At 48.2% G+C, this 14,395-nt stretch overlaps 1 protein-coding gene across 1 annotated transcript; it reads right to left on the bottom strand.

The window, feature by feature from the left end:
- Nucleotides 1–1,828: 1,828 nt before the first annotated feature.
- TMEM160 (transmembrane protein 160) lies at nucleotides 1,829–10,157 on the bottom strand. Its single transcript, XM_073321420.2, has 3 exons — nucleotides 9,933–10,157; nucleotides 5,992–6,084; nucleotides 1,829–2,789 (listed from the first exon to the last, which is right to left on the bottom strand). The coding sequence occupies exons 1-3, from the start codon at nucleotides 10,099–10,101 to the stop codon at nucleotides 2,533–2,535; spliced, it is 519 nt and encodes a 172-aa protein (XP_073177521.1). The 5' UTR covers nucleotides 10,102–10,157; the 3' UTR covers nucleotides 1,829–2,532.
- Between the last annotated feature and the right edge of the window lie 4,238 nt (nucleotides 10,158–14,395).

Below are 14,395 nucleotides of genomic sequence, written 5' to 3'. Positions count from 1 at the left end.
ATGGTCCAGGTATGTTTTGCATTAGTTAAGAAAACTGCGATTAACACATTCCATCTGCTCAACTCCTCACCTTCCAGAAGCCCGTAATGCCAAATGCTCTGAAGGTCATTTACATCAATTACTAATGCATGGAGCAGAGTCATTTCCAGTGCACAACCCCTGGGGATGTTGCCTCTGCGAACTATGCATTGCCCAGAGAGCTTTAAATCAATGGGGTTGCCACCTCTGGTTTGAAAAATAGCCAACGTGTCTTTATCACCCGGCTTTCATGAGCATCATTTCCTGGAGGCCGAGAGACGGGACCAAATTCTGCTCTATCAAATAGTGTAAAGCTGGAATAATTCCATAAGATCCTCTTAGTATTTACTCCCCACACAGGAGGTGCTAGGATACCAACTGCAAGACTTCCTAATTCACAGACTAATATTGTCCTTTGGTATTCCTACAAAGTAAGAGGATTTTGTTGGAGGGATGTCAGAACACTACAAAAAGCCTCACACCTAATTATTTGCACATCCTTTGCATTTTTTGGCTGGGGGTTTTAGAGCACTTTGTAAAAGCTGCTATCCCTAGTGCTGTGTTGGAAAAATGCTTGTAAAAGCTGCTATCCCTAGTGCTGTGTTGGAAAAATGCTTGCATCACAGTGCCCGGAGATTCTGACCCTAAAGCCAACATAACCAGCCCCCTTGGAGAGCCTCCCAGCAGAGACACATCCAACAGGGCATAACTGACACAGAGGTTCCTACACCACACCCCACCCCGTTGGTGCAGAAGGCATGGCCAGGATTTCCCAATCTGATGTTTTGCTAGCACATCAGCACTTGGGAGTTGCGGACAGCCAGTATAACTCTGAATGCTGGTATAAGTTACATCTGACACAAAGGCAGCCCATGGGGCAAGGAAGTACAAAGTGTATTCTCCACTGTCAAGGATCCAGGCCCTTGATTTTGTTTCCTGCCTTGCAGGATGGATCAAGCCTCCAGGTCACAACATCCTGATGTTTCAAATGAACAACATGGCAAACGATTATTCAGACCAGTGAAAACAAACTATTAGAAGAAATGAAAGTAACAATGTCTGGGGGAGGGGAACAGATGCAACCAATTAGAAACCTCACCCGATTGTGGCTGCATCCTATTTCCCTCCCTTTACTCACACTGATAGGTGGCCTTACTTCTAGCTATCCACAGAGTCATTTCCACCCACATGTACCCATTGTTGTGTGGAGGGCTGCAAACAGGGCCTTCTCCAGGGCCCTGCCAAACTTTCAAACACCATGAGTCACCATGACAACTTGCCAGACGTCAAAAGGGCAGCATCTAAACTGTACTAAGTAAACCGTTTTACAGATCAAAAATAAACACTTTGCCGATCCTTAACTCCTCCCACTGGAGGATCTCAAATATGCTCTATAAACCTTATACCCAAGAAGTAGGCAATTATATTCCATTTTAGAGATAACTAAACTGAGGCAAAGAGCAGTAAGTGATCTGAGTAAAGCAGTAGCAAGGGTAGGAGCAGAACTGTACACTCCTAACTCCCAGTCTTATGCTTCCCAGGTAGGTGCTTGTGGAGTTCAACAGAAAAAAAACAAAACAAAACAAAAAAAACCCCTACAACTGTTCATCTCTCGAGGCAATAGCAGAGAAAGGGCAACACATGAGGGCCTGATCCTGAAGCCTTTATGGAAACAAAACTCCTGGAAATGAATGGAAATTTAACCTGCATAACAACGTAACCAGGCCCTTTCTGCAAGTGGATATGGGGAGAGTGAGAAAGCAGAGTAATCCCAGAGTGTACATTTCATTCAGACACAGGAAGAGAGCAGTTTTGTTTTGATGTTTTTAATACAAACATTAACTGATCTGGATGTAAAATGGGCTCAAGAGGCACAGTGAGTAACCTCAATGTGATATGCTAACTTCACAATGTAAGCTGGGGCAGCAGGATCGAGCTGCTCAAGAGGTGCAATGAATAACCTCAGTGTGATATGCTAACTTTACAACATAAGACGGGGCAGCAGGATCGAGCTCCATGGGATACTGTTGCGATTCAATATTTCTAGGAAACATCAGCTGAATTTGGCTTAAAATTTCCAGCTTCTGCATACCTGGCAGAACAGGCATGGGATGTCTGTGGGAGACAGGAGCACAGGATCTCAGTGGACAGCCAGCTCTTTAAAAGCATCAGAGATCCATTTTGACAGCAACGCAAGCTCCCAGCTGGGAAGCCGTCCCACCAATTCTTTTACTACCACAGCAGGGTCTCCTGCAGCCATATTTCCGTTCGATGATCCAATTTTTCTAATGCTAATTCCCACTGCCAATCTGGAAAATGTTAAATAAATATAAAGCAGCCAACGCAGCGTCTTATTTAAAATAAAGCTGCCCTTCCTTCGTGCCCTTGGACACAGTGAGCAGGACAGCCTGTGGGCGCTGTATCTATTGCATTAAAACTCGGTCCACTGAGCGTGCTGGAGAACATTCTAAATGACCATCATGAAAGCAGCAAAATTCCCCAGGACCTTGGTCTTCACTCATCCGACTTCCCATCATCCTTTTTTGTGTTCTGGCATTCATCACTACTGTCCTCCTGTATGATCTCAACCTCAAGGCGACCAATGTAGAGGGAGATGGCACACAGCCAGAACAGCGCCACCGTTGTGACCACTGTGCCGTTCAGCAGGGCCGTGGAGAAAGCAAGCATCATGGTGCGGCGGAGGAGGAAGAGGCTGACAAGGTAGGAGGCGCTGCCATAAGAGACGCAAATCCCGCCGAGAATGAAGAAACCTAGAGTAGAAACAGAGAATGAAATCCATCTATGCATCTGGAGCAGAGCTTGGTAAACCAGCCATCTATGGGAAATATCTGAGCAGCTCACAGTCTTTAATGTATTTATTCTCCTAACACCCCTGGAAAGTAGGGAAGTGCTAAGATCCCCACCTGTACGATGGGGTAAGGAACACAGAGAATAAGTGACTTGGCCAAGGTCATATAGGAAGTCTGTGGCAGAACAGGGAATTTAACTCAGGTCTCCCAAGTCCTAGCCTAGTGCCCTAACTTCTAGGCCAGTCTCCCTCTTTATAACGGAATCAGGGCCATGCTAGTTACGACAGGCATTGTGCCTGACCGTTGCTGGCAGGGTTTCCCTGACTAGCGTAGACATAGATTGACTGTGTTATAAAATTGTTCCAGACTCCCTAGGGGGTTGTCTTAATAAATCCGCATCCACACAAGTCAAGCAAGATGTGCTAGAACACTGCAGGCAACAATTCTGCCAGGGCAGGTGATGCCAAAAAGTCTTCCCTATGATTTCTCCACTTTGAGTTAGGGTTTAAGGAAAACAACTTTGTACACGTTGTTCTTAAGAGTTGTTTCTTGGGAGGTAGGAAGGATGGTTAAAGCACATGACTGGGCCCCAGGATTCATGGATTTTCTTCCCAACTCTGCCACAGAGTTCCTCTGTGTTAGCCCCAGGCTGCAATTGAGTTGCAAACACTGCAAGAAATCAAAATCCCAAATGGCTTTCATTGTAATCAAACAGACCAAGACAATTTTTAAAAACAGAACAAGAGATAAAAGTTGGCCTGAACTTCCTGTCTTAAAGGTCAAGAACTCTTCAGCTGGACACAGCTCAACCATAAACCCACAACTCGTCATAACATGTGCGTCAACTTACAAAGACAATTCTTCTCTCTTCAGGTTTTGAAGAACCACTGCACCACACTGTGGTGAGCTTTAAAATAACCATACTCAACCAAAATTCTTTATGACTGTCATGTATTTCTCTTGCATTTCCTCTCCCTCCCCTGTAGTCTGTGTGCAGAAGAAAGCAGCGAGAGTCCTCCTCCTAGCTGATTCATCTATGTCCCAGTCAGCTATTTAAGTCATCACATTACTTTCTTCATAGGGAATTCGGAGGCTAAATACTAGCATGTGGCATCAATGAACAAATGAAGCAAGACGAGATTAGAGGACCAGCACAAATACTTTGAAGTTGTATAGCACCTTTAAAAAGGATCTCAAGTGCTTTATGAAAACACACATTAGGTCTCTCAATCCTCAGGGGAGGAGACTTTATTATTCCCATTTTGAAGATGGGCAAGCAGCCAAAGAGAGGGGAAGTGACCTACCCAAGATCTCATTCAGCAAGTCTACAGCGGAACCAAGAAGGGATCTCAAGAGGCCTGACAGAGATAACACCTGCCATACAGAGTAGGTAGTTCTGAGCTTGTACCATGCTTTGGGATCCTCGAATCACAGTGCTAGGTAAGGTCACCATGTCATTGACAAAGGGCTTTGAGTCAAAAGGTCATCACTAGTTTTTGTTGTAATCCTAATGTGTATGTTTTACAAAGACAGCAGCCCCACCCTTCTAGCACACATGGCTATCAACACTGCATCTTGTCACGCAGTCACATGCCTCTGACAAATCTGTGGTAGAAGTCCCATAAAAACTAGTGACTTTAATTTCTCCAAATGGTAGGCCTTGTGTGCAATATAACTGCCTCACAAGAGAAACACCATTTCTGTAAATGGGTAGATTGATGACCTCTGATATAAAGATCAAATCTGGTATTTTTTCCTCCAATGAGTGCACCAGACTTCAAGATTCTAGCCCAACAGGAACAATGAAGTTACTTTCACACAGTCACCCTATTACAGACATCTGTATTACACATTCATCTTCCCCCACCCCCCATATTTTACATCACCCTCTAAAGCTCATCTGGGGGCAGCTACATCTCCTTTTCTAAGGTCTAAGGTCCAGCACATTTATACACATTACAGTTCACTTCTTTCTAGGAAATAAAGGTCAGTTTGCTGCCATTTTAGCATATCTGCTAGTGCCTTCCTCATTTCATAACAGCTTTCCTGGAGCACAGAGTTAAACACACACAGAAATTCAATAACCCAAGAGTTCAATCTCAGTAACTCACAGCAGTTGCAGCCTGTATGTATGATCCATACCTACCACATCTTTTCAATGGCTCTCTCAAAATGCATTACAATGGGCGTATTCTCACCATTGTACAGACTCAGAAATTAAGTGATATCGGGGTTAAGTAAATTGTTCAAAGTCATTCCTCAGGGATTCATGGGCTAAGCTGGACATTGGATCCATGCATGACTCTGAGGCCATGTCTATACTACCCGCTGGATCGGAGGGTAATGATCGATCTATCGCATCTAGTGTAGACGTGATAGATCGATCCCTGATCGCTCTGCCATCAACTCTGGAACTTCACCATGGCGAGAGGCAGAAGCAGAGTCAACGGGGAGCGGCGGCCGTCGATCCCACGCCGCAAGGACGCAAAGTAAGTGATTCTAAGTTGATTTAAGATGTGTCAACTTCAGCTACACTATTCTCGTAGCTGAAGTTGCGTATCTTAGATCGATTCCCCCCTCCGCCCCCCCAGCGTAGACCTGTATGCATTCTATCATCACTATTCAGAGGCCTTTTACAGACCATTACTACAGTGCTGGAGCCATCATGATCTAGCATGTAAATTGCACTAAGGCAATTTCAAGATGCCTATTAACTTCTTTGTATAGACTATTATAATCATATAAGCCATTATAGTCTATTGGCTAAAGATCTATACAGACAATACATTTGTAGGAGTTTTATAAAAAATGATTAATAGATTCTAAGGCCAGAAGGGACCACTGGTCGTCTAACCTCCTGCACACCACAGGTCATAAACCTTCCCTGATCTTACAGGTATAGAAAACAGCTGCTATGTGGTTCAAAGTGTCTTATGAAATCTACTAATTCTGTACACACAGGACTGGATTGCTTCACCCATAATTGACATGTGACCACCTCTGGGCTTAGCAATTGTTTGATGGGGCATAAGTGAACTGACCTTAGTTACAAAAATCAACATTTCAGTGGTGGGTTAACTCACCTGGTGACAATAATACTTTTCATTGGTGCAGCGTCCAGTTCAAATCTCCCCTTTGCTCATCTATAGCGTGTGTTACTTACCATAAGCTGCCTCTCGTCCCATGTCGCTCTGGACATAAGAAATTACTCCAACGCCGGTCGCCAGCAAGCCATTGCGAAACCAGGACAGGAAACCTGAGTAGAGAACAGGAGAAAGGGAGTGTTTCCTCCTCTTCAGCCATTTGTTATTTTGTTTTTACTGCTACCTGTTGTGGTAGAGAGGATATGAGGCACCATTATGTCTGGGAAGCAGATTCTTTAAAAGATTAACTCTCACAGCCTTGGGATTTTGTCTATAGCATGTTCATCCCTTTTATATTGGAACATGGGAACACAAGCAACTGCAGGACTCCACAGCATCCAAGCTCCACATGATCCTGTAGTGTCTCAAACCTCTGTCACACCCGTAGAAAACTCCAGAGAGAGATCTTTCAAAGACAATCTACCAGACCTAGGTGAGAAGGGCAACCGTGATTACTGCTCATTTTTAACACAGGTTAAAATCTCCCTTGGGTCTCTAGTTCTGGCTTCATCCCATCAAAACCCACTTTCCCTTTTCAGTCTATCACCCTATCAAGTTAACAGGTAGCTGCATCATCTTGGGTTGCAATGTTTAAGCAGGGTTTAGTATGGACAGCACTCAGGTGTGAAGTTTCCAAGCCCATGCGCTGTGGGACGCACCAATGATTAGTGAGGGGGTGGCTCTTCCTTTCAAATCAGTACTGATCAAAATGCCACAGCATGATTAAGGGGAAACTGTACACTAGAATAATGGTGACAGAATGATGAGTGCCCTCCTCTTTGTCTCATTACTGAGGTAGATGGCTCAACATAGTGCGACGGGATGTGCTATTTTTTAGATAAAACATAGAACTAGCGTCCTGGCTACCTGTACCAATTAGAATTCCTGAGCTGTATTCCACACGCATCAGGAGGAGCAGCCCAACTGGGATAATTACATTATGCTCCTTTAGTTCCCCTGTAGTGGATAAGGGATTCTCTCTCACTTCCTGTCCCAAGTTGTGCATTTTAGTGGGAAGGTGAAGTGACACTGTATGAAGATATAAAAGTGTGTTCTTGTTGGTTCTTAAGACCTTAATACATATTCTTCACAACTCAAAGATAGATGTAGGTTTCATTTTTAAAAGGTACACACTCTACAGTTTTAAGTGATTTATTCTGAAAACTTTTCAGATTAGTTTTACAGCTATCTCAGAAAATGAATGATTGTTTGGTTATTTCATTTACCAAAGGTAACTGAAGCAGATATTTATGAAGTCACTGGGAGGTGAACTATCTCCAATTCAACAGGTTAATCATTAATTTTTGGAGAATTTTCTTGCTATGCTATATTAGGAGGAGAACATCATCAGACGCACATTTAAATTGTTTTATTTAACTAAAACAACGTTATGTATTCTGGATTTTTTTTTCTTCAACAGCAAACATATATTTTAACAAAACAAGCATATGAATTTTTGAATTTAGTTAAACATTCAAATTTTTTAAAATCAGGTTTGTTTTTGTTAAAATTGTTTTTAACTAAAATCGTTAAATGAAATATTTTTTTTAAAAATTAAATCAACTCTGTCAGCCAGGTCAACATAACAAACTTAAAATATTGGCTTCTGCAGCTAACTCAGTCATCTTCACCTTCATTTTCCTGTTTGTTCATAATCTGGAAAAGAAAAACAGGCATTCCTGCTTTTTCAGGTCCCAAGCGATTTCTCAATTTGGAATTAATTAGTCCAAAGGAAGAAAATATTCTTTCCACACCGGCAGAAGAAGCTACTGCTGTTAAAAGTGAGATTATCTCTTCAACAGTTTCTGAATCCAAGTGCTTAAGTGACTTTCACCAGTTCACTGGTGTGACTTTCTTTAAAGCATCATCAGCAAACATATTTCTTGAATGGTTCTTATTCCCAAATTGGGTCTCTTTTACGGCCTGCTGCCATTATAGGTTCTCTCTTCTAGTGAGAGAATGGTATGGCAGATCTCAAATCAACGAAGGCTACACTCAGAAAGACCTCAAGACTTCTGGAATATGCTGCTCAAACAGTTTCACTTTTGTTTCTACTGCCTGTCCCTTCCTTCTCACATTTATCTCCACACTTTTTCTCCTTGTCCAGATCTATTCCGCCCACAACTATCTTCTATTCACTGAACTTTTTGAAACTTTACACTTTTAGAGAGAGGTAAGGGAGTGACTGGAAACACAAATTTGCAGAGGGACAATAGGGTTGAGGTCTGTTATTTCTCACCTCTATATATTATTTATTTTAAAACATTTTTTTCTGTTAACAAGTATGTTATCTCTGGAGACACAAATTCACAGTTTGAGAACTGCAAAACTAAGCATCTCTGATGGTATCTTCTAGACTGAGCACTGAGTCCCATTGGATAGATAGAAAGATTAACCTAAATAATCTATACAGAAGCCCCCCAAAAGCTTTAAATCAAAAAAATCATTGATTTTTATCCACTCTGGTCAGTGACACCCTCTCACTTTAACCAAAAGAAGACACCGTGTCAAGATGCCATCACACGGTACCAACCCTAGTTGCACATCCACATCTAGATACAGCTGCACCACCTTGACCCACATGCTTTGTCAGAATACCACATTATGCCCTTCCAGCCCTTATGACAACCCCATCACTGCAATGTGCCATACACCATCTCCCCACTCAAACCCTTACGTGCCTCTCCCACCATGCTATTCCCAAGAGTTCCCTACCCCATTCCTGTCATCAGGCTACCTGCAACTCTGTGCTTTCCCATCCTCACCACCCCACACGTTACACCATCCCCAACTGAACCCCGATACACCACACCAAGCCTTAAGCCTCAATGTTCCCTGTGTCACCCACCCCACTTCACTTCGTGTCTCAGGTGGCAGCAGCCCGGCCCCCACAATGCCTCAGGCCACATCATACCCAACAATGGACCAGCTACCACCCCATGCCATCCCCTCCACCACCCTGCCCTCACAGTACATGGACCCTCCCGTGCCCCCATCTCCACATGCTGTGCTGCCCCAAAGCCCCTTATGCCCAGTCCCCATTATCTCCCACCCTGGCCCCACTCCCCTACAGCCCCCCACAACCTCCCTAAAGGCTCCCTCCCTTCCTCCCCCACACACTCCACTTCCAACCCAACAGCCCCACCACCACAGACCTCCTCCTGCGACCAGAGCACACCTCCCCTATAGCACCCCCACCATGGGCCCCCACCCCCAACCATAGCCACTCCTCCCCTCCAACTCCCCTCCTCACAGCCCCCACACCATGGGTCCCTTCCCCCTCCCCCCCACCCTGCCCCCCCTTCCTCCACAGGCCCCTTCCCGCTCCCCATCCTAGGTCCCTTCCACATAGCTCCCCTTCCTCCTCCTCATCCTGAGCCCACTTCCCCCTCCCCACCACGGGCCCCTCTCCCCACAGCCCCCCTTCCTCCCCACCCTGCCCCCCCACCACGGGCCCCTTCCCCTTCCACACAGCCCCCCTTCCTCCCCACCCTGCCCCCCCACCACGGGCCCCTTCCCGCTCCCCACCATTCCACACAGCTCCCCTCCCCCCACCATGAGGCACCCTCCCCTTCCACACAGCCTGCCTCCCCCCACCATGGGCCCCTCCCCACAGCCCCCCTTCCTCCCCACCCTGCCCCCCCACCATGGGGCCCCCTCCCCTTCCACACAGCCCCCCTTCCTCCCCACCCTGCCCCCCCCACCATGGGCCCCTCCCCACCGCCCCCCCCACCCTTCCTCCCCCACCACGGGCCCCTCCCCACAGCCCCCCTTCCTCCCCATCCTGCCCCCCCCACCACGGGCCCCTCCCCACAGCCCCCCTTCCTCCCCACCCTGCCCCCCCACCACGGGCCCCTTCCCGCTCCCCACCATTCCACACAGCTCCCCTCCCCCCACCCTGGGCCCCGCCCCCTCCCTACGGGCCCCTCAGCGGCTCCCGGCCGGGCCTCCCCGCACGGACCCGTCTCATGCGCCTTCCTGAGCAGCCAGGCGTCCGCCTTGTCCAGCTCCGAGACGGGGGGCGGCGGAGGTGGGGGGGCGGCAGAGGCCCGGCTCGAGCTGCACCGGGGGGGCCTGCGCCCGGCCGCGCCCCGCAGGAAGCGCCCGGCCGCCCGCACCCACCAGCCCATGGCGGAGTCTACCCGGTACCCGCCGCCCAACCAAGGCCGCCGAGGCCCGACGGGAAGGGGGTGCCGACGGGGATAGGCTGTCCGGAGGGTCACTCACAGAAGCACCGCCCCTCAGGGGGCGGGAGCCCAGGGGATAGGTCAGCGAGCCTGCCACTCTTAATAACCGCGCCCTCTTCCGACGGGAGCCCAATAGGATAGGTTGCCCAGCCCGTCCGTCGTGGGATTCGCAGCCCCACCCTCAGGAGGGAGGAATCGACGACTCCGGCGTTCCTGGGGGAGAATTGCATGCTGGGATTTGTAGTCTCCGCGCCTGGCAGCGCCGCGGGTGGCGCGTTGCATGCCGGGAATGGGAGGGAGCTGGGGTGGAATGTTGGGCCCCGAAGGTTCCGCGGCAGTTGGAAGGAACGCTGGCACGGGGGTGGGAGGGAGCTGGGGTGGAATGTTGGGCCCCGAAGGTTCCGCGGCAGTTGAAGGAAACGCTGGCACGGGGGTGGGAGGGAGCTGGGGTGGAATGTTGGGCCCCGAAGGTTCCGCGGCAGTTGAAGGAACGCTGGCACGGGGGTGGGAGGGAGCTGGGGTGGAATGTTGGGCCCCGAAGGTTCCGCGGCAGTTGAAGGAACGCTGGCACGGGGGTGGGAGGGAGCTGGGGTGGAATGTTGGGTCCCGAAGGTTCCGCGGCAGTTGGAGGAAACGCTGGCACGGGGGTGGGAGGGAGCTGGGGTGGAATGTTGGGCCCCGAAGGTTCCGCGGCAGTTGGAAGGAACGCTGGCACTGGGGGTGGGAGGGAGCTGGGGTGGAATGTTGGGCCCCGAAGGTTCCGCGGCAGTTGGAGGGAACCAGGGATAGCGCACAATTGGGAGGCGAGGTGTTTCCAGGAGGATCTCAGTCTTAAGAAGTGATTCCCAGTATGAAAAAGCATGAAAACATTTCAGGGGCCAAAAGATCAGTTCACCACCCCACTGTCTACTTAACACAAATAAACAAGATTACCCTGAGAACGTTCATATAATTGATTTATCATCCTAAGGGAAACAACCCTGCAAGGTTCTGAGTATTGTGTAACTGACCAGGCCAAAAGAGACAACGTTGCCTTAATGCATGTGAAAGGCCCCATTTCCGCTGTTGCCGGCACCCAGTGCCGAGAGGCTGAACAACAGCTTGAGTTGGTTCGTTACCCGGTGTGCTGCACCCAATAATCACAACGGGGTGGAGAAGCAGAAAAGTTTATTTGCAGCTGCAAAAAGCTACAGGGAGAATAAAATCTCAAATCCTGCACCACAGAGCAGGAAGTTACACAGGCTTTTATACATCCTTTTTCCCAGCATACTTGTCCAATAGCAAGCTGCCCCAAGTATCCATATAGCCAGCCAATCCAGTTCCCAGCTAGTTCCCTGATTCTCTGTATCATTTGTTAAACTCTACATAAAGCTGCTTTATTCAGCATTGTTCTTCCATATCTCCCCTGTTTGGCCTTGCTTAGTTTCAGGCAGTCTGACTCTGCAACATACTGTTGCAGATTCTCAGCATAACTGCTGTGTGTGCCTCCAGGCAGGGGGGCCAAGGACACTTGGGCCTAGTACGCAGAGCTGCTGTGAGGGCGTCCAGGCAGGAGGGGGGGCCAAGGACACCGGGGCCTAGTGCAAGGGGGCTTCATCGACACGCGTGGTCTTCCATCCCCTCGAGTTACCTAGTGGCCATGCCCCAGTGTCCCCAACAACTCCCCCCTTTGAGAACACTCAACAGCCTTGGCTCTGAGTTTTCTCACTTGGGCTACTTATTTCTTTACAATATGACTTTGCATAAGCACTTTGTGATAGCCCTGAAGAGAATGACTTATTAACGTTTGCCAAAGGGCCCTGACACATGATACCGCACAGCATAATACCAGTAATACAAGCAATACAGGAAAGAGAATTTTCAATAGCAGGCTAAATAAACCACCAAGCCAAGATGACAAACCCCAGCCTGAAAACAAGGTTTGCAACCAATCGTTTTCTGGGGCAGTATAGGCAACCTGTGCTCCGGCTCGGGCATGGGCCTCAGCCTGTACCACCTTTTTATAGATTTCATAACTGCTATCATTTACATATACACAACATTGGGGCCCGACGAGGGCACAAACCCCTCCTTGGGATGCCAAGAGATAGTCCAAAGCCAGCCTGTTTTGGAGGGAAAACGTCCTGAGCTGCTGTACCTCTTTATTTAAAGTTTTTACTGCTGACCATAAATTACGAACCGAGTTTTTTAACTTTAAGGCCACCTTCTTAAGTACCATCTGCAGCCTTACAGTATAGCGGCCTATGCATGCCATGGCTGGCCCAGTAAACAGTGGCGCTATTCCCAGTACAGAGCACCCTACCAGCTTCTCGGTTGTGAGGGGATTCTTCATATTGCCCTCTAATGCCGTAGTCAGTCGCCGCAGGGTCTTTTCTCGTGACTCAACAGAGGTGTCTCAGGCATTTTTAATCTTTTCTTTGGGCAGTGTGGCAGTTATGGAAAGATGAGGAACTCCATGAGCTATATAACAGCTACCTGTCCAGTTGGCTGGCAGCACCTTTGTAAGCCTTTCGGCCACATACAAAATAGTGACTTTGTAGGGCCCAGTAAGGACTGTTTCTTAAGGGGATTCCTGGGATATTTAAGGCTGCTTTGGCTGCTTTTTTAAACAGTTTATATGCCTCTATGGGAGCATCTTATTTTTTTGATTGGGTACAAGTGGGGGCGTTTCTAATTGTGCTGTTCAAATTACACTCGCCATAGGGATCACTACAAACCCACCATTGGCTTGCTACATTGGAGATATTAACTGGACAGCAAGTTACATTTCCAAACCCCTTTTTTGTGGTAAGATTATTTGTAAGTGTTTCCCTAAAAGAGGAGGAACCATTACACCCACACTGTTGGCCTCCCCTGTTGGTCTTTATTTAATACCCATCAGCCCACTGTGTAATAACACAGGAGCTCTTTCCCACAGGATGCCCATAGTGATCAGATTGGTTTCAGGTAAAACATAATACTCCCTCAGTGAGTACTGCAACTGAATACTCCTGGTCCTGATAGGTGGCTTGCTGTAAAGAGATCTTGTTCCAGAACCGTGAGTCCGTTCTTTCCTGCTCTTTGGTGGTGGCTAATTCTGCTAGGGTCAAGGGCAGCATGTCAAGGGGCATTCCCGTTTTGGGGGACAGTGGAGTTGGAGCACATACCCAGCAATCAGTCTGGTTTGTTAAATTAGCAACATGGTGCGCAAGCAAAACAGGAGTTATGCTCCCGATATGCACAGTTTGGAAATACCAATACAGAGAATAACAATGTTACCCAATTAATTATTACCAGAGTCTTCCCAACCCAGGGTCTCCAGTACCTGGGTGGGCCCATTTTAGCATTAAGGTGCCCGCTATTTGTGTCTTTTAAACAGTAGCTTTAGCCCGAGATCGTCACTAGATGAGGAGTCAGCAGGTTGGATGGTCCACTGTTCTGCTGACGAGGGGGCAGGTACTGCCTTCAGACGACAGTGATGGATCCAGTTCTTGTGTCCCTCGATCTTTGCCGCTGTATGGGAGATCAGCAGGACGGTATAGGGTCCTTTCCACTTTTCCTGGAGAGGCTCGTCTTTCCAGGTGCGAACAAGCACAGAGTCACCGGGCTGTAAGGAGTGAACGGAAGAGTCCAAGGGGACAGGCTGGGAATCCTTGGTATACCTGTGAAGAGACAAGAGAACAGCAGACAGGGAACACATATACTGTGACAAAAAACCATTACCCAACTCCTATTCCCCTGACAGAACCAGGGTGCCATTCATAGGCCATGCCCTTCCAAACATAATTTCAAAGGGACTACGCCCTAATCTACCCTTTGGGAGAACGCGGATATGGAGTAGGACGAGGGGCAAAGCATCAGGCCATCGCAGTGAGGCTTCTTGGCACACTTTTGAGAGATGCCGTTTAAGGGTCTGATTGGTACGCTCCACTACCCCACTGGCTTGCGGTCTCCAGGGCGTATGGAGTTTCCAGGGGATCTGTAAGGCATGTGAGATGCTTTGAATGATTTTTGATGTGAAGTGTGTCCCATTGTCAGATTCCATCCACAGGGGGAGTCCAAAGCGAGGAATGATCTCCTTAACAAACTTGAGGGCCACTGTCCTGGCAGTGCAGTTACGGCATGGGAAGGCTTCTGGCCATCCGCTGAACCGATCCACTATGACAAGGAGATATTTGAACCCTTGGGTCTATTTGCCACACTTGTCCGGGGCCCGGAGTGGGTTCTAGGGCAGCTGGTGGCACAGGATGTCCCGGTC

This window comes from Lepidochelys kempii, chromosome 23 (genome assembly GCF_965140285.1).
Source record: "Lepidochelys kempii isolate rLepKem1 chromosome 23, rLepKem1.hap1, whole genome shotgun sequence".
NCBI lineage: Eukaryota > Metazoa > Chordata > Testudines > Cheloniidae > Lepidochelys > Lepidochelys kempii.
The sequence above is the reverse complement of the archived record's forward strand: the minus strand, read 5'-3'. Positions and strand labels throughout refer to the sequence as shown.

Bases quoted from the DNA above. Each gene is read 5' to 3' on its own strand.
- TMEM160 (XM_073321420.2), bottom strand. From the start codon at position 10,101: ATGGGCTGGTGGGTGCGGGCGGCCGGGCGCTTCCTGCGGGGCGCGGCC. The intron at 6,085-9,932 runs GTCCGTGCGGGG...TTCTCTACTCAG, and splicing joins CAGGAAGGCGCATGAGACGG to GTTTCCTGTCCTGGTTTCGC. The intron at 2,790-5,991 runs GTAAGTAACACA...TTTCTACTCTAG, and splicing joins GGGACGAGAGGCAGCTTATG to GTTTCTTCATTCTCGGCGGG.